The sequence below is a fragment of the Tinamus guttatus genome, unplaced genomic scaffold (genome assembly GCF_059628265.1).
Source record: "Tinamus guttatus ecotype Peru unplaced genomic scaffold, ASM5962826v1 Tinamus_guttatus_pri_ptg000248l, whole genome shotgun sequence".
Lineage (NCBI taxonomy): Eukaryota > Metazoa > Chordata > Aves > Tinamiformes > Tinamidae > Tinamus > Tinamus guttatus.
This window is the reverse complement of record NW_028288782.1, coordinates 872,744-895,564: the sequence shown is the minus strand read 5'-3', so window position 1 is coordinate 895,564 and position 22,821 is coordinate 872,744. Positions and strand designations below refer to the sequence as shown.

Here is a 22,821-nt window from a genome sequence, read left to right as displayed (position 1 = left end):
CTCACAATGGGCCGCTAATGACTTCGCAATGGATGACGTAACAATGGATGACTTCACAATGCATGACCTCACAATGGGACTCTTGTCACCTCACAATGGAAGACCTGACAATGGATGACCTCATAATGGAGGACCTCACAATGGGCCTCTAATGACATCACAATGGATGACCTCACAATGGACGACGTCACAATGGGACTCTTGTGACCTCACAATGGATGACCTCACAATGGATGACCTCAGAATGGATGACCTCACAATGGGACTCTTTGGCCTCACAATGGAAGAGCTCACAATGGATGACCTCACAATGGACGACATCACAATGGGCCTTGAATGACATCACAATGGATGCCCTCACAATGGACGACCCCATAATGGATGACCTCACAAAGGACGACATCACAATGGATGAACTCACAATAGGAAGCTTGTGACCTCACAATAGAAAACTTCACCATGGATGACCTCACCATGGGCCTTTCATGACTTCACAATGGATGACATCACAATGGACGACCTCACAATGGGCCTCTAATGACATCACAATGGATGACCTCACAATGGACGACATCACAATGGACGACCTCACAATGGGACTCTTGTGACCTCACAATGGACGACCTCACAATGGATTATCTCACAATGGGCCTCTAATGACATCACAATGGATGACCTCACAATGGACGACATCACAATAGATGACCTCAAAATGGGACTCTTGTGACCTCACAATGGACGACCTCACAATGGACGACCTCACAATGGACGACCTCACAATGGGCCTCTAATGAGATCAAAATGGATGATCTCACAAAGGACGACCTCACAAAGGACGACCTCACAATGGACGACCTCACAATGGACGACCTCACAATGGGCCTCTAATGACATCACAATGGATGACGTCACAATGGACGACATCACAATGGACGACCTCGCAATGGGACTCTTGTGACCTCAAAATGGGTGATCTCACAATGGATGACCTCACAATGGCGCTCTAATGACATCACAATGGATGACCTCACAATGCGACTCTTGTGACCTCACAAAAAAGACCTCACAATGGATGACCTCACAATGGGACTCTTGTGACGTCACAATGGACGACCTCACAATGGAACATCACAATGGACGACCTCACAATGGACGACGTCACAATGGGACTCTTGTGACCTCACAAAGAAGACCTCACCATGGATGACCTCACCATGGATGACCTCACCCTGGGCCTTTCATGACCTCACCATGGATGACATCACAATGGACGACCTCACAATGGGCCTCTAATGACATCACGATGGATGACCTCACAATGGACGACATCACAATGGATGACCTCGCAATGGGACTCTTGTGACGTCACAATGGATGACCTCGCAATGGGACTCTTGTGACCTCACAATGGACGACCTCACAATGGACGACCTCACAATGGTCTCTAATAACATCACAATGGATGACGTCACTATGGACGACATCACAATGGAAGACCTCATAATGGGACTCTTGTGACCGCACACTGGACGACCTCACACTGGACGACCTCACAATGGACGACCTCACAATGGACGACCTCACAATGGACGACCTCACAATGGGACTCTTGTGACCTCACCATGGACGACCTCACCATGGACGACCTCACCATGGACGACCTCACCATGGGCCTCTAATAACATCACAATGGATGACCTCACTATGGACGACATCACAATGGAAGACCTCATAATGGGACTCTTGTGACCTCACCATGGACGACCTCACCATGGACGACCTCACCATGGGACTCTTGTGACCTCGCAAAGAAGACCTCACCATGGACGACCTCACCATGGACGACCTCACCATGGACGACCTCACCATGGACGACCTCACCATGGGACTCTTGTGACCTCGCAAAGAAGACCTCACCATGGACGACCTCACCATGGACGACCTCACCATGGACGACCTCACCATGGACGACCTCACCATGGACGACCTCACCATGGACCTCTTGTGACCTCGCAAAGAAGACCTCACCATGGACGACCTCACCATGGACGACCTCACCATGGACGACCTCACCATGGACGACCTCACCATGGACGACCTCACCATGGGCCTCTAATAACATCACAATGGATGACCTCACTATGGACGACATCACAATAGAAGACCTCATAATGGGACTCTTGTGACCTCACCATGGACGACCTCACAATGGACGACCTCACCATGGGACTCTTGTGACCTCACCATGGACGACCTCACCATGGACGACCTCACCATGGACGACCTCACCATGGGACTCTTGTGACCTCACCATGGACGACCTCACCATGGACGACCTCACCATGGGAGTCTTGTGACCTCACCATGGACGACCTCACCATGGACGACCTCACCATGGGAGTCTTGTGACCTCACCATGGACGACCTCACCATGGACGACCTCACCATGGACGACCTCACCATGGGACTCTTGTGACCTCGCAAAGAAGACCTCACCATGGACGACCTCACCATGGACGACCTCACCATGGACGACCTCACCATGGGACTCTTGTGACCTCGCAAAGAAGACCTCACCATGGACGACCTCACCATGGACGACCTCACCATGGGACTCTTGTGACCTCGCAAAGAAGACCTCACCATGGACGACCTCACCATGGACGACCTCACCATGGGACTCTTGTGACCTCGCAAAGAAGACCTCACCATGGACGACCTCACCATGGACGACCTCACCATGGACGACCTCACCATGGGACTCTTGTGACGTCACAAAGAAGACCTCACCATGGATGACCTCACCATGGATGACCTCACCATGGACCATATCACAATGGATGACCTCACAATGGGACTCTTGTGACGTCACAATGGACGACCTCACAATGGACGACCTCACAATGGACGACCTCACAATGGACGACCTCACAATGGGGCTCTAATGACATCACCATGGACGACCTCACCATGGACGACCTCACCATGGACGACCTCACCATGGACGACCTCACCATGGGACTCTTGTGACCTCACAAAGAAGACCTCACCATGGATGACCTCACCATGGATGACCTCACCATGGACCATATCACAATGGATGACCTCACAATGGGACTCTTGTGACGTCACAATGGACGACCTCACAATGGACGACCTCACAATGGACGACCTCACAATGGACGACCTCACAATGGGGCTCTAATGACATCACAATGGACGACCTCACAATGGACGGCCTCACAATGGACAGCCTCACCATGCGACTCTTGTGACCTCACAATGCACGGCCTCACAATGGACGACCTCACAATGGACGACCTCACAATGGACGACCTCACAATGGACGACCTCACAATGGACGACCTCACAATGGGACTCTTGTGACCTCACAAAGAAGACCTCACCATGGATGACCTCACCATGGATGACCTCACCATGGATGACCTCACCCTGGGCCTTTCATGACCTCACCATGGATGACATCACAATGGACGACCTCACAATGGGCCTCTAATGACATCACGATGGATGACCTCACAATGGACGACATCACAATGGATGACCTCGCAATGGGACTCTTGTGACGTCACAATGGACGACCTCACAATGGACGACCTCACAATGGTCTCTAATAACATCACAATGGATGACGTCACTATGGACGACATCACAATGGAAGACCTCATAATGGGACTCTTGTGACCGCACACTGGACGACCTCACACTGGACGACCTCACAATGGACGACCTCACAATGGGACTCTTGTGACCTCACCATGGACGACCTCACCATGGACGACCTCACCATGGGCCTCTAATAACATCACAATGGATGACCTCACTATGGACGACATCACAATGGAAGACCTCATAATGGGACTCTTGTGACCTCACCATGGACGACCTCACAATGGACGACCTCACAATGGGACTCTTGTGACCTCACCATGGACGACCTCACCATGGACGACCTCACCATGGGACTCTTGTGACCTCGCAAAGAAGACCTCACCATGGACGACCTCACCATGGACGACCTCACCATGGACGACCTCACCATGGGACTCTTGTGACCTCGCAAAGAAGACCTCACCATGGACGAGCTCACCATGGACGAGCTCACCATGGACGACCTCACCATGGGCCTCTAATAACATCACAATGGATGACCTCACTATGGACGACATCACAATAGAAGACCTCATAATGGGACTCTTGTGACCTCACCATGGACGACCTCACCATGGACGACCTCACCATGGACGACCTCACAATGGGACTCTTGTGACCTCACCATGGACGACCTCACCATGGACGACCTCACCATGGGACTCTTGTGACCTCACCATGGACGACCTCACCATGGACGACCTCACCATGGGACTCTTGTGACCTCACCATGGACGACCTCACCATGGACGACCTCACCATGGACGACCTCACCATGGGACTCTTGTGACCTCGCAAAGAAGACCTCACCATGGACGACCTCACCATGGACGACCTCACCATGGACGACCTCACCATGGACGACCTCACCATGGGACTCTTGTGACCTCGCAAAGAAGACCTCACCATGGACGACCTCACCATGGACGACCTCACCATGGACGACCTCACCATGGGCCTCTAATAACATCACAATGGATGACCTCACTATGGACGACATCACAATAGAAGACCTCATAATGGGACTCTTGTGACCTCACCATGGACGACCTCACCATGGACGACCTCACCATGGACGACCTCACCATGGACGACCTCACAATGGGACTCTTGTGACCTCACCATGGACGACCTCACCATGGACGACCTCACCATGGACGACCTCACCATGGGACTCTTGTGACCTCACCATGGACGACCTCACCATGGACGACCTCACCATGGACGACCTCACCATGGGACTCTTGTGACCTCACCATGGACGACCTCACCATGGACGACCTCACCATGGGACTCTTGTGACCTCGCAAAGAAGACCTCACCATGGACGACCTCACCATGGACGACCTCACCATGGACGACCTCACCATGGACGACCTCACCATGGGACTCTTGTGACCTCGCAAAGAAGACCTCACCATGGACGACCTCACCATGGACGACCTCACCATGGACGACCTCACCATGGACGACCTCACCATGGACGACCTCACAATGGGACTCTTGTGACGTCACAAAGAAGACCTCACCATGGATGACCTCACCATGGATGACCTCACCATGGACCATATCACAATGGATGACCTCACAATGGGACTCTTGTGACGTCACAATGGACGACCTCACAATGGACGACCTCACAATGGACGACCTCACAATGGACGACCTCACAATGGACGACCTCACAATGGGGCTCTAATGACATCACAATGGACGGCCTCACAATGGACGGCCTCACAATGGACGGCCTCACAATGGACGGCCTCACCATGCGACTCTTGTGACCTCACAATGCACGGCCTCACAATGGACGACCTCACAATGGACGACCTCACAATGGACGACCTCACAATGGACGACCTCACAATGGACGACCTCACAATGGGACTCTTGTGACCTCACAAAGAAGACCTCACCATGGATGACCTCACCATGGATGACCTCACCATGGATGACCTCACCCTGGGCCTTTCATGACCTCACCATGGATGACATCACAATGGACGACCTCACAATGGGCCTCTAATGACATCACGATGGATGACCTCACAATGGACGACATCACAATGGATGACCTCGCAATGGGACTCTTGTGACGTCACAATGGACGACCTCACAATGGACGACCTCACAATGGTCTCTAATAACATCACAATGGATGACGTCACTATGGACGACATCACAATGGAAGACCTCATAATGGGACTCTTGTGACCGCACACTGGACGACCTCACACTGGACGACCTCACAATGGACGACCTCACAATGGGACTCTTGTGACCTCACCATGGACGACCTCACCATGGACGACCTCACCATGGGCCTCTAATAACATCACAATGGATGACCTCACTATGGACGACATCACAATGGAAGACCTCATAATGGGACTCTTGTGACCTCACAATGGACGACCTCACAATGGACGACCTCACAATGGACGACCTCACAATGGACGACCTCACAATGGGACTCTTGTGACCTCACCATGGACGACCTCACCATGGACGACCTCACCATGGACGACCTCACCATGGGACTCTTGTGACCTCGCAAAGAAGACCTCACCATGGACGACCTCACCATGGACGACCTCACCATGGACGACCTCACCATGGGCCTCTAATAACATCACAATGGATGACCTCACTATGGACGACATCACAATAGAAGACCTCATAATGGGACTCTTGTGACCTCACCATGGACGACCTCACCATGGACGACCTCACCATGGACGACCTCACAATGGGACTCTTGTGACCTCACCATGGACGACCTCACCATGGACGACCTCACCATGGACGACCTCACCATGGGACTCTTGTGACCTCGCAAAGAAGACCTCACCATGGACGACCTCACCATGGACGACCTCACCATGGACGACCTCACCATGGGCCTCTAATAACATCACAATGGATGACCTCACTATGGACGACATCACAATAGAAGACCTCATAATGGGACTCTTGTGACCTCACCATGGACCACCTCACCATGGACCACCTCACCATGGACCACCTCACCATGGACCACCTCACCATGGACCACCTCACCATGGGACTCTTGTGACCTCACCATGCACCACCTCACCATGGACCACCTCACCATGGACCACCTCACCATGGACCACCTCACCATGGGACTCTTGTGACCTCGCAAAGAAGACCTCACCATGGACGACCTCACCATGGACCACCTCACCATGGACCACCTCACCATGGACCACCTCACCATGGACCACCTCACCATGGACCACCTCACCATGGGACTCTTGTGACCTCACCATGGACGACCTCACTACGGACAACCTCACCACGGACGACCTCACCACGGACGACCTCACCATGGGACTCTTGTGACGTCACCATGGACGACCTCACCATAGACGACCTCACCATGGACGACCTCACCATGGACGACCTCACCATGGACGACCTCACCATGGACGACCTCACCATGGGACTCTTGTGACCTCGCAAAGAAGACCTCACCATGGACGACCTCACCATGGGACTCTTGTGACGTCACCATGGACGACCTCACCATGGACGACCTCACCATGGACCATATCACAATGGATGACCTCACCATGGGACTCTTGTGACCTCACCATGGACGACCTCACCATGGACGACCTCACCATGGACGACCTCACCATGGGACTCTTGTGACGTCACCATGGACGACCTCACCATGGACGACCTCACCATGGGACTCTTGTGATGTCACCATGGACGACCTCACCATGCACGACCTCACCATGGACGACCTCACCATGGACCATATCACAATGGACGACCTCACCATGGGACTCTTTTGACCTCACCATGGACGACCTCACCATGGACGACCTCACCATCGGACTCTTGTGACCTCACCATGGATGACCTTACCATGGGACTCTTGTGACGTCACCATGGACGACCTCGCCATGGACGACCTCGCCATGGACGACCTCGCCATGGACGACCTCACCATGGGACTCTTGTGACCTCACCATGGACGACCTCACCATGGGACTCTTGTGACCTCACCATCGACGACCTCACCATCGACGACCTCACCATGGACGACCTCACCATGGACGACCTCACCATGGGACTCTTGTGACCTCACCATGGACGACCTCACCATGGACGACCTCACCATGGACGACCTCACCATGGGACTCTTGTGACCTCACCATGGACGACCTCACCATGGACGACCTCACCATGGACGACCTCACCATGGACCACCTCACCATGGACGACCTCACCATGGACCACCTCACCATGGGACTCTTGTGACCTCACCATGGACGACCTCACTACGGACAACCTCACCACGGACGACCTCACCACGGACGACCTCACCATGGGACTCTTGTGACGTCACCATGGACGACCTCACCATGGACGACCTCACCATGGACGACCTCACCATGGACGACCTCACCATGGACGACCTCACCATGGGACTCTTGTGACCTCGCAAAGAAGACCTCACCATGGACGACCTCACCATGGGACTCTTGTGACGTCACCATGGACGACCTCACCATGGACGACCTCACCATGGACCATATCACAATGGATGACCTCACCATGGGACTCTTGTGACCTCACCATGGACGACCTCACCATGGACGACCTCACCATGGGACTCTTGTGACGTCACCATGGACGACCTCACCATGGACGACCTCACCATGGGACTCTTGTGATGTCACCATGGACGACCTCACCATGCACGACCTCACCATGGACGACCTCACCATGGACCATATCACAATGGACGACCTCACCATGGGACTCTTTTGACCTCACCATGGACGACCTCACCATGGACGACCTCACCATCGGACTCTTGTGACCTCACCATGGATGACCTTACCATGGGACTCTTGTGACGTCACCATGGACGACCTCGCCATGGACGACCTCGCCATGGACGACCTCGCCATGGACGACCTCACCATGGGACTCTTGTGACCTCACCATGGACGACCTCACCATGGGACTCTTGTGACCTCACCATCGACGACCTCACCATCGACGACCTCACCATGGACGACCTCACCATGGACGACCTCACCATGGACGACCTCACCATGGGACTCTTGTGACCTCACCATGGACGACCTCACCATGGACGACCTCACCATGGGACTCTTGTGACCTCACCATGGACGACCTCACCATGGACGACCTCACCATGGACGACCTCACCATGGGACTCTTGTGACCTCACCATGGACGACCTCACCATGGACGACCTCACCATGGACGACCTCACCATGGACGACCTCACAATGCGACTCTTGTGACGTCACCATGGGCGACCTCACCATGGGCGACCTCACCATGGGCGACCTCACCATGGGCCTCTAATAACATCACAATGGATGACCTCACTATGGACGACATCACAATGGACGACATCACAATGGACGACCTCATAATGGGACTTTTGTGACCTCGCAATGGACGACCTCGCAATGGACGACCTCGCAATGGACGACCTCGCAATGGGACTCTTGTGACCTCACAATGGACGACCTCACAATGGACGACCTCACAATGGACGACCTCACAATGGGACTCTTGTGACCTCACAATGGATGACCTCACAATGGACGACCTCACAATGGGCGTCTAATGACATCACAATGGATGACCTCACAATGGACGACATCACAATGGATGACCTCGCAATGGGACTCTTGTGACCTCACAATGGACGACCTCACCATGGACGACCTCACCATGGACGACCTCACCATGGGCCTTTCATGACCTCACCATGGATGACCTCACAATGGACGACCTCACAATGGTCCTCTAATGACATCACAATGGATGACCTCACAATGGACGACATCACAATGGATGACCTCGCAATGGGACTCTTGTGACGTCACAATGGACGACCTCACAATGGACGACCTCACAATGGGACTTTTGTGACCTCACAATGGATGACCTCACAATGGACGACCTCACAATGGACGACCTCACTCTGGGCCTTTCATGACCTCACAATGGTGACATCACAATGGACGACCTCACAATGGGCCTCTAATGACATCACAATGGATGACATCACTATGGACGACATCACAATGGAAGACCTCACAATGGGACACTTGTGACCTCACAATGGAAGACCTCACAATGGATGACCTCAGAATGGGGCTCTAATGACATCACAATGGATGACCTCACAATGGACGACCTCACAATGGATGACCTCACCATGCGACTCTTGTGACCTCACAAAGAAGACCTCACCATGGATGACCTCACCATGGATGACCTCACCATGGATGACCTCACCATGGATGACCTCACCATGGACCATATCACAATGGATGACCTCACAATGGGACTCTTGTGACGTCACAATGGACGACCTCACAATGGACGACCTCACAATGGGGCTCTAATGACATCACAATGGACGACCTCACAATGGACGACCTCACAATGGACGACCTCACAATGGACGACCTCACAATGGGACTCTTGTGACCTCACAAAGAAGACCTCACCATGGATGACCTCACCATGGATGACCTCACCATGGATGACCTCACCATGGATGACCTCACCATGGATGACCTCACCCTGGGCCTTTCATGACCTCACCATGGATGACATCACAATGGACGACCTCACAATGGGCCTCTAATGACATCACGATGGATGACCTCACAATGGACAACATCACAATGGATGACCTCGCAATGGGACTCTTGTGACGTCACAATGGTTGACCTCGCAATGGGACTCTTGTGACCTCACAATGGACGACCTCACAATGGACGACCTGACAATGGTCTCTAATAACATCACAATGAATGACGTCACTATGGACGACATCACAATGGAAGACCTCATAAGGGGACTCTTGTGACCGCACACTGGACGACCTCACACTGGACGACCTCACAATGGACGACCTCACAATGGGACTCTTGTGACCTCACCATGGACGACCTCACCATGGACGACCTCACCATGGGCCTCTAATAACATCACAATGGATGACCTCACTATGGACGACATCACAATGGAAGACCTCATAATGGGACTCTTGTGACCTCACAATGGACGACCTCACAATGGACGACCTCACAATGGACGACCTCACAATGGGACTCTTGTGACCTCACCATGGACGACCTCACCATGGACGACCTCACCATGGGACTCTTGTGACCTCGCAAAGAAGACCTCACCATGGACGACCTCACCATGGACGACCTCACCATGGACGACCTCACCATGGGACTCTTGTGACCTCGCAAAGAAGACCTCACCATGGACGACCTCACCATGGACGACCTCACCATGGACGACCTCACCATGGGCCTCTAATAACATCACAATGGATGACCTCACTATGGATGACATCACAATAGAAGACCTCATAATGGGACTCTTGTGACCTCACAATGGACGACCTCACAATGGACGACCTCACAATGGACGACCTCACAATGGACGACCTCACAATGGGACTCTTGTGACCTCACCATGGACGACCTCACCATGGACGACCTCACCATGGACGACCTCACCATGGGACTCTTGTGACCTCACCATGGACGACCTCACCATGGACGACCTCACCATGGACGACCTCACCATGGGACTCTTGTGACCTCACCATGGACGACCTCACCATGGACGACCTCACCATGGGACTCTTGTGACCTCGCAAAGAAGACCTCACCATGGACGACCTCACCATGGACGACCTCACCATGGACGACCTCACCATGGACGACCTCACCATGGACGACCTCACCATGGGACTCTTGTGACCTGGCAAAGAAGACCTCACCATGGACGACCTCACCATGGACGACCTCACCATGGACGACCTCACCATGGACGACCTCACCATGGGACTCTTGTGACCTCGCAAAGAAGACCTCACCATGGACGACCTCACCATGGACGACCTCACCATGGACGACCTCACCATGGACGACCTCACCATGGACGACCTCACCATGGGACTCTTGTGACCTCGCAAAGAAGACCTCACCATGGACGACCTCACCATGGACGACCTCACCATGGACGACCTCACCATGGGACTCTTGTGACCTCGCAAAGAAGACCTCACCATGGACGACCTCACCATGGACGACCTCACCATGGACGACCTCACCATGGGACTCTTGTGACCTCGCAAAGAAGACCTCACCATGGATGACCTCACCATGGACGACCTCACCATGGACCATATCACAATGGATGACCTCACAATGGGACTCTTGTGACGTCACAAAGAAGACCTCACCATGGATGACCTCACCATGGATGACCTCACCATGGACCATATCACAATGGATGACCTCACAATGGGACTCTTGTGACGTCACAATGGACGACCTCACCATGGACGACCTCACCATGGACGACCTCACCATGGACGACCTCACCATGGGGCTCTAATGACATCACAATGGACGACCTCACCATGGACGACCTCACCATGGACGACCTCACCATGGACGACCTCACCATGGGACTCTTGTGACCTCACAAAGAAGACCTCACCATGGATGACCTCACCATGGATGACCTCACCATGGATGACCTCACCATGGATGACCTCACCATGGATGACCTCACCATGGACCATATCACAATGGATGACCTCACAATGGGACTCTTGTGACGTCACAATGGACGACCTCACCATGGACGACCTCACCATGGACGACCTCACCATGGACGACCTCACCATGGGGCTCTAATGACATCACAATGGACGACCTCACAATGGACGGCCTCACAATGGACGGCCTCACCATGCGACTCTTGTGACCTCACAATGCACGGCCTCACAATGGACGACCTCACAATGGACGACCTCACAATGGACGACCTCACAATGGACGACCTCACAATGGGACTCTTGTGACCTCACCATGGATGACCTCACCATGGATGACCTCACCATGGATGACCTCACCCTGGGCCTTTCATGACCTCACCATGGATGACATCACCATGGACGACCTCACAATGGGCCTCTAATGACATCACGATGGATGACCTCACAATGGACGACATCACAATGGATGACCTCGCAATGGGACTCTTGTGACGTCACAATGGACGACCTCACAATGGACGACCTCACAATGGACGACCTCACAATGGGACTCTTGTGACCTCACCATGGACGACCTCACCATGGACGACCTCACCATGGGCCTCTAATAACATCACAATGGATGACCTCACTATGGACGACATCACAATGGAAGACCTCATAATGGGACTCTTGTGACCTCAGAATGGACGACCTCACAATGGACGACCTCACAATGGACGACCTCACAATGGGACTCTTGTGACCTCACCATGGACGACCTCACCATGGACGACCTCACCATGGGACTCTTGTGACCTCGCAAAGAAGACCTCACCATGGACGACCTCACCATGGACGACCTCACCATGGACGACCTCACCATGGGACTCTTGTGACCTCACCATGGACGACCTCACCATGGACGACCTCACCATGGACGACCTCACCATGGGACTCTTGTGACCTCGCAAAGAAGACCTCACCATGGACGACCTCACCATGGACGACCTCACCATGGACGACCTCACCATGGACGACCTCACCATGGACGACCTCACCATGGACGACCTCACCATGGGACTCTTGTGACCTCGCAAAGAAGACCTCACCATGGACGACCTCACCATGGACGACCTCACCATGGACGACCTCACCATGGACGACCTCACCATGGACGACCTCACCATGGGACTCTTGTGACCTCGCAAAGAAGACCTCACCATGGACGACCTCACCATGGACGACCTCACCATGGACGACCTCACCATGGACGACCTCACCATGGACGACCTCACCATGGGACTCTTGTGACCTCGCAAAGAAGACCTCACCATGGACGACCTCACCATGGACGACCTCACCATGGACGACCTCACCATGGACGACCTCACCATGGACGACCTCACCATGGGACTCTTGTGACCTCGCAAAGAAGACCTCACCATGGACGACCTCACCATGGACGACCTCACCATGGACGACCTCACCATGGACGACCTCACCATGGACGACCTCACCATGGACGACCTCACCATGGGACTCTTGTGACCTCGCAAAGAAGACCTCACCATGGACGACCTCACCATGGACGACCTCACCATGGACGACCTCACCATGGACGACCTCACCATGGGACTCTTGTGACCTCGCAAAGAAGACCTCACCATGGACGACCTCACCATGGACGACCTCACCATGGACGACCTCACCATGGGACTCTTGTGACCTCACAATGGAAGACCTCAGAATGGAAGACATCACAATGCACGACCTCACAATGGGCCTGTAATGACATCATAATGGATGACCTCACAATGTACGACATCACAATGGATGACCTCACAATGGGACTCTTCTGACCTCACAATGGAAGACCTACCAATGGATGACCTCACAATGGATGACCTCACAATGGATGACCTCACAATGGGTATCTAGTGACATCACAATGGATGACCTCACAATGGACGACATCACAATGGATGACCTCACAATGGGACTCTTGTGACCTCACAATGGATCACATCACAATGAATGACCTCATAATGGACGACATCACAATAGGCCTCTAATGACCTCACAATGGACGACCTCAAAATGGATGACCTCACAATGGATGACCTCACAATGGATGACCTCACAATGGGCCTCTAATGACATCACAATGGATCACCTCACAATGGATGATCTCACAATGGAAGACCTCACAAGGCATGACCTCATATTGGACGACCTCACAATGGGCCTCTTGTGACCTCACAATGGATGACCTCACAATGGACGACATCACAATGGATGACCTCACAATGGATGATGTCACAATGGATGACCTCACAATGGGAGTCTTGTGACCTCACAATGGAAGACCTAACAATGGATGACCTCACAAAGGATGACCTCACAATGGGTCTCTAGTGACATCACAATGGATGACGTTACAGTGGACGACATCACAATGGATGACTTACAAAGGGACTCTTGTGACCTCACAATGGAAGACTTCACAATGCATGACCTCATAATGGACGACGTCACAATAAGCCTCTAATGACCTCACAATGGATGACATCACAATGGATGACCTCACAATGGAAGACCTCATAATGCATGACCTCATAATGGACGACCTCACAATGGGCCTGTAATGACATCACAGTGGATGACCTCACAATGGAAGACATCACAATGGACAACCTCACAATGGGTCTCTAATGACATCACAATGGAAGACCTCACAATGGGACTCTTGCAACCTCACAATAGAACATCTCACAATGGATGACCTCACAATGGACGACATCACAATGGATGACCTCAGAATGGATGACCTCAGAATGGATGACCTCACAATGGGACTCTTGTGACCTCACAATGGAAGACCTCACAATGGACGACCTCACAATGGGCCTCTAATGACATCACAGTGGATGACCTCACAATGGACGACATCACAATGGAGGACCTCACAATGGGACTCTTGTGACCTCACAAAGGAAGACCTCACAATGTACGACATCACAATGGATGACCTCACAAACGGACTCTTTTGATCTCACAATGGAAGACCTCACAATGCATGACCTCATAATGGACGAGCTCACAATGGGCCTCTTGTGACCTCACAATGGATAACCTCACAGTGGATGACATCACAATGGATGACCTCACAATGGGACTCTTGTGACCTCACAATGGATGACCTCAGAATGGAGGACCTCACAATGGAGGACCTCACAATGGAGGACCTCACAATGGGCCTCTAATGAAATCACAATGGATCACCTCACAATGGATGACATCAAAATGGATGACCTCACAATAGGACTCTTGTGACCTCACAATGGATGACCTCAGAGTGGAAGACATCACAATGCACGACCTCACAATGGGCCTGTAATGACATGATAATGGATGACCTCACAATGGACGACATCACAATGGAGGACCTCACAATGAGACTCTTCTGACCTCACAATGGAAGACCTACCAATGGACGACCTCACAATGGACGACCTCACAATGGACGACCTCACAATGGACGACCTCACAATGGACGACCTCACAATGGGCCTCTTGTGACCTCACAATGGATGACCTCACAATGGACGACATCACAATGGATGACCTCACAATGGATCACATCACAATGAATGACCTCATAATGGACGACATCACAATAGGCCTCTAATGACAGCACAATGGATGACCTCACAATGGACGACCTCACAATGGAAGACCTCACAAGGCATGACCTCATATTGGACGACCTCACAATGGGCTCTTGTGACCTCACAATGGATGACCTCACAATGGACGACATCACAATGGATGACCTCACAATGGGACTCTTGTGACCTCGCAATGGATGACCTCACAATGGAAGACATCACAATGGATGACCGCACAATGGAAGACCTCACAATGGACGACCTCACAATGGGCCTCTAATGACATCATAATGGATGACCTCACAATGGACGACATCACAATGGATGACCTCAGAATAGGATTCTTGTGACCTCACAATGGAAGACCTCACAATGGACGACATCACAGTGCATGATCTCACAGTGGGACACTTGTGACCTCAACAATGGATGACCTCACAATGGAAGACCTCACAATGGAAGACCTCACAATGGGCCTCTAATGACATCACAATGGATCACCTCACAATGGACGACATCACAATGGATGTCCTCAGAATGGGACTGTTGTGACCTCACAATGGAAAATCTCACAATGGATTACCTCACAATGGACGACCCCACAAAGGGCGACATCACAATGAGCGACATCACAATGGATGACCTCACAATTGGACTTTTGTGACCTCACAATAGAAGACCACACAATGGATGACGTCACAATGGATGACCTCACAATGGGCCTCTAATGACATCACAATGGATGACCTCACAATGGACGACATCACAATGGATGACCTCACAATGGGACTCTTGTGACCTCACAATCGAAAATCTCACAATGGATGACCTCAGAATGGTTGACCTCACAACGCATGACCTCACAATGGGCGACATCACAATGGATGACCTCACAATGGGATTCTTGTGACCTCACAATGGATGACCTCACAAACGACAACCTCACAATGGGCCTCTAATGACATCACAGTGGATGACCTCACTAGGGAAGACCTCGCAATGGATGACCGCACAATGGAGGACATCACAATGGATGACCTCACAATGGGACTCTTGTGACCTCACAATAGAAGACCACACAATGGATGACCTCAGAATGGGCCTCTAATGACATCACAATGGATGACCACACAATGGGAGATATCACAATGGATGACCTCACAATGGGACTCTTGTGACCTCACAATGGAAGACCTCACAATGGATGACCTCACAATGGGCCTCTAATGACATCAGAATGGATCACCTCACAATGGATGACATCACAATGGATGACCTCACAATGGTACTCCTGTGACCTCACAATGGAAGATCTAACAATGGATGACCTCACAATGGACGACATCACAATGGATGACCTCACAATGGGCCTCTAAAGACATCACAATGGATGACCTCACAATGGACGACATCACAATGGATGACCTCACAATGGATGACATCAGAATGGATGACCTCACCATGGGACTCTTGTGACCTCACAATGGATGACCTCACAATGGAAGACATCACAATGGATGACCTCACAATGGATGACCTCACAATGGATGACCTCACAATGGATGACCTCACAATGGGACTCTTGTGACCTCACAATGGATGACCACACAATGGAAGACTTCACAATGGATGACCTCACAATGGGACTCTTGTTACCTCACAATAAAACACCTCAAAATGGATGACCTCACAATGGACGACATCACAATGGATGACCTCAAAATTGGATTCTTGTGACCTCACAATGGAAGACCTCAAAATGGATGACCTCACAATGGACGACCTCAGAATGGGCCTCTAATGACATCACAATGGATGACCTCACAATGGAAGACATCAAAATGGATGACCTCACAATGGGGCTCTTGTGACCTCACAATGGAAGACCTCACAATGGACGACCTCACAATGGGCCTCTAATGACATCATAATGGATGACCTCACAATGGACGACATCACAATGGATGACCTCAGAATGGGATTCTTGTGACCTCAAAATGGAAGACCTCACAATGGACGACATCACAGTGCATGACCTCACAATGGGACTCTTGTGACCTCACAATGGATGACCTCGCAATGGAAGACCTCACAATGAATGACTTCACAATGGACGACATCACAATGGATGACCTCACAATGGGATTCTTGTGACCTCACAATGGAAGACCTCACAATGGAAGACCTCACAATGGAAGACCTCACAATGGAAGACCTCACAATGGGCCTCTAATGACATCACAATAGATCACCTCACAATGGACGACATCACAATGGATGTCCTCAGAATGGGACTCTTGTGACCTCACAATAGAAAATCTCACAATGGATTACCTCACAATGGACGACCCCACAAAGGGCGATATCACAATGAGCGACATCACAATGGATGACCTCAAAATGGGACTCTTTTGACCTCACAATAAAAAATCTCACAATGGATGACCTCACAATGGACGACATGACAATGGATGACCTCACAATGGGACTCTTGTGACCTCACAATGGATGACCTCACAATGGAAGACATCACAATGGATGACCTCACAATGGGACTCTTGTGACCTCACAATGGATGACGTCACAATGGATGACCTCACAATGGACGAACTCACAATGGGCATCTAATGACATCACAGTGGATGACCTGACAATGGACGACATCACAATGGATCACCTCACAATCGCACTCTTGTGACCTCACAATGGCTGACCTCATAATGGGTCTATAATGACATCACAATGGATGACCTCACAATGCACGACCTCATAATGGACGACCTCACAATGGGCCTCTAATGACATCACAATGGATGACCTCACAATGGACGACATCACAATGGATGAACTTACAATGGGACTCTGGTGACCTCACAATGGATGACCTCACAATGGGACTCTTGTGACCTCACAATAGAACACCTTCAAAATGGATGACCCCACAATGGACGACATCACAATGGATGACCTCACAATTGGATTCTTGTGACCTCACAATGGAAGACCTCAAAATGGATGACCTCACAATGGGCCTCCAATGACATCACAATGGGTGACCTCACAATGGATGACCTCACAATGGATGACCTCACAATGGGACTCTTGTGACCTCACAATAGAACACCTCAAAATGTATGACCTCAGAATGGACGACATCACAATGGATGACCTCACAATGGGACTCTTGTGACCTCACAATGGAAGACCTCACAATGGATGACCTCACAATGGGCCTCTAATGACATCACAGTGGATGACCTCACAATGGACGACATCACAATGGATGACCTCACAATGGGACTCTTGTGACCTCACAATGGATGACCTCACAATGGGACTCTTGTGACCTCACAATGGATGACGTCACAATGGAAGACATAACAATGGATGACCTCACAATGGGTCTCTAATGACATCACAATGGATGACCTCACAATGCATGACCTCATATGGACGACCTCACAATGGGCCTCTAAAGACATCACAATGGATTACCTCACAATGGACGACATCACAATAGATGAGCTTACAATGGGACTCTTGTGACCTCACAATGGATGACCTCACAGTGGAAGACATCACAATGGATGAGTTCACAATGGACGACATCACAATGGATAACCTCACAATCTGACTCTTGTGACCTCACAATGGAATACCTCACAATGGATGACCTCACAATGGGCAACATCGCAATGGATGACCTCACAATGGGACTCTTGTGAACTCACAATGGAAGACCTCACAATGGACGACCTCACAATAGGCCTCTAATGACATCACAGTGGATGACATCATAATGGACGACATCACAATGGACGACCTCACAATGGGACTCTTGTGACCTCACAATGGAAGACCTCACAATGAACGACCTCACAATAGGCCTCTAATGACATCACAGTGCATGACCTCATAATGGAAGACCTCACAATGGATGACCTCACAATGGGACTCTTGTGACCTCACAATGGAGGACCTCACAATGGATGCCCTCACAATGGACGACCTCACAATGGGTCTCTAGTGACCACACAATGGAAAACCTCACAGTGGATGACATCACAATGGATGACCTCACAATGGGACTCTTGTGACCTCACAATGGATGACCTCACAATGGAGGACCTCACAAAGGACCTCACCAAAAGCATTAAAATAATATGAAACAGATCAACAAGAATACAAATAAGAACAATCTCCTTAACAATAACAGGAACATTAACAAGAACATAAGCAACAAAAAACACTTCTTGAAAAATCAAAAAAGAAACATTTCCATACCACGTTCGTGACGGCGTCTGTGGGCCCAGCACTTGCTGGCAGCAGCCAGGGTGAAGGGGCCCGTGGCCTGCAAGGGCCAAGGAGCCGTTGGCATTCGCAGCCCCGAGAGCAGGGCTCTCTGTGCCAGGGGTCTCTCTGTGCCGAGCGGTGGGGCCCGGAGCAGGCAGTGCCAGGCCTGCCCGCAGCAGCCTCCTTCCCCCGGCAGCCCCTCTGGCAGGGACGCGGGGAGCCCAGTGCCAAGCGGAGCAGAGAACAGGGCAAGGGCAGCGGTGCCAGCGCCGAGGGGGGCGCGGGGCTTTGGGGCCTCCCTTGGGAGGCGTCGCGCAGGCTGCCCCGGAGCCCCGCAGCTGCCCCGCACCCTGTGGGCACCACGAGTGGCCCTGGTGCTGCGCAGACCTGCTGCTCACCTGGCCTTGCTGCTGCGTGGCCAGCGCTGGGGCCACTGCTCCACGGAGCCCTGGGGAGCATTGGTGTTCCCGTGGCGATAACTGCCCCTCTGGAATGTTCCGTATTGCCGGGGGGTGACAGCAGCGGCAGGGGCCAGGGGGCCGCCGTGAGGAAGGCTGCTGCTGTGCTGGGCTCCTCCTGGCACGGATGAGCCCGGTGGCAGAGAGCAACGTGCGGCCTCGGCCTTGCTGGCTGCCAAGGAGGGCTCCTCAGGCAGCGCCCTGGCACGGCTGCCGCCTGCCTGCCCACAGGCCGGGCTCCGCTCGGGGCTCTGCTTTGAGCCCTGCATCGTGGTGGGCTCCACGTTGTTGCTCTACCCTTTAGGACTTCTTGACCCAGGCCTCCCATCGATCAGCTCCACGTGTCTTATCTCTAGACACTTGACGCCTTGACATCCCGTCTCTGCAAGGACTGGGATATCTCCATACAATTTACGACTCCTTGGCCTCCGCATCCCGTCTCCGAGAAGACCGGGATCTCTTATCTCCATACGATTTACAACTTTTTCACCTTGGGATCCTGCTTCTGAGAGGACTGTGGCATCAGCTCCAGGTGTTCTATCTCCATCAGCACGAGGCCCAAATGATGCTCTGCAGTGTCTACGGAGCGGCGCTGGCACTGGAGCTGGAGGAAGAGGAGCACCAGAGCACGCACAAAGGGGCAGACTCTGCAAGAACGGAGACATAAAAGCAGCACGGATTTCCCCCTCTGCCGCTGTGTGCTATTTCCCTCCCAGGTGTGTGGTTCATCCCCTGCACCCACTCGCACGCTTTCTGGCCCTCCACATCCCTTGCACCGAGGGCTGCGGGACAGCGCCTGCACCCAGGCACCTGTGCCCGCACCCAAGCGTAGCCAGTGACACTCAGCTGCACTGGGGTGGTGGCAACTACAATCCTGCTGCATCTCTCCCGCTTGCTTCTCTTTTCCTTCCTTTTCCCTTCTTTTCCGCCCTGGCCTATTGTGCGTATGAGAATAAAACTTACAAGCTTTTTTGACATTTGACCCAGTTTGTGTTTTAATCTCGCTCTTGGGATCGTATCAAAACCTGCCCTGACACCGCGGCTTCCATCTCTGCAGACACACGCACTCCCTCGCCCCCACGTTAGCCGTCCCACTGCTTTTCCCACCGGCCCGGCCCTGGGTCCCGCACCGCCCCCCCCCGCCCACACCACCACTTTACTGGATCGGGATGGTTCTTTTCCGCCAAAATGCCGCGGCGGGGGTGCTCGTCCGCTGACGGGGCCTCCTCAGCTTTCCTTATCCTCGTACTTTTCGTTCTCTTTTGGCCGTTTTTCGCGGCCGCTTCCCGGCTCGCGGCTGCGCCGGCGGCGCCTCATGGCGGAAGGGCACTGCGCGTGCGCGGGGGCGGGGATTGCGGTTCCTGCCCACTGCGCACGCGCCCTCTCGGTAGCCGCGGGCGGGCGGGGGAAGGAGGGAGTCCTCCCGGGGTGGGGGGGCGGCCACGTGGCCCCGGGAGGCGGTTGCCCCCCCCTGCGGTCGCCATGGACGCAGCGGAGCCGGTTGCGCAATGGCCTTTATGGTCGCCCTGGAAACACGGGCGGGGCGAAGGGGAGAGGGGGACCAGGAGGGATTTGGGGTGGATAGAAAAAGGAAAATAATAAAAATAATAAGAATAATTAGAGTAAGAAGAAGAAGATGAAGATGAAGAAGAAATAATAATAATAATAATAATAATATTAATAATACTATGACAAGGAAAACTAAGGCGCGGTTGGAACGCAATCTGGCAAGGGACGTTAAAAAAAAAACAACAAAAACATCTTCAAATACATTAACAGCAAAAGGAAGATCAGGGAAAACGTGGGTCCTCTGGCGGACGAAATGGGCACCCTGGTTACAAATAACACAGAAAAAGCAGAGTTCTGAATGCCTTCTTTGCTTTGGTGTTTACCAAGGGCAGCCCTTTAAAGCCCCAGGCCCTAGGGACAAGAGAAGAAGCCGGGGAAGACTTGCCCTGGGTAGAGGAAGATTGGGTCAGAGAGCACCTAAGGAACCTCGATACCCACAAATCCATGGGCCCTGATGGGATGCACCCCAGAGTGCTGCAGGAGCTGGCAGAGGTCATAGCTAAGCCGCCCTCCATCATCTTTGAAAGATCCTGGAGAACCGGGGAGGTGCCAGAAG

General features: G+C 52.3%; 1 protein-coding gene across 1 annotated transcript in view; it reads right to left on the bottom strand.

Annotated features, from left to right (window-relative positions):
* LOC148594385 (ATPase family AAA domain-containing protein 2-like) overlaps positions 1–22,013 on the bottom strand; it is a 102,474-nt gene extending 80,461 nt beyond the window's left edge. Inside the window, exon 1 of the mRNA XM_088526644.1 lies at positions 21,946–22,013. Coding sequence (XP_088382770.1) covers positions 21,946–22,013 — 68 coding nt within the window. The remainder of the gene's footprint in view (positions 1–21,945) is intronic.
* Positions 22,014–22,821: the final 808 nt, after the last annotated feature.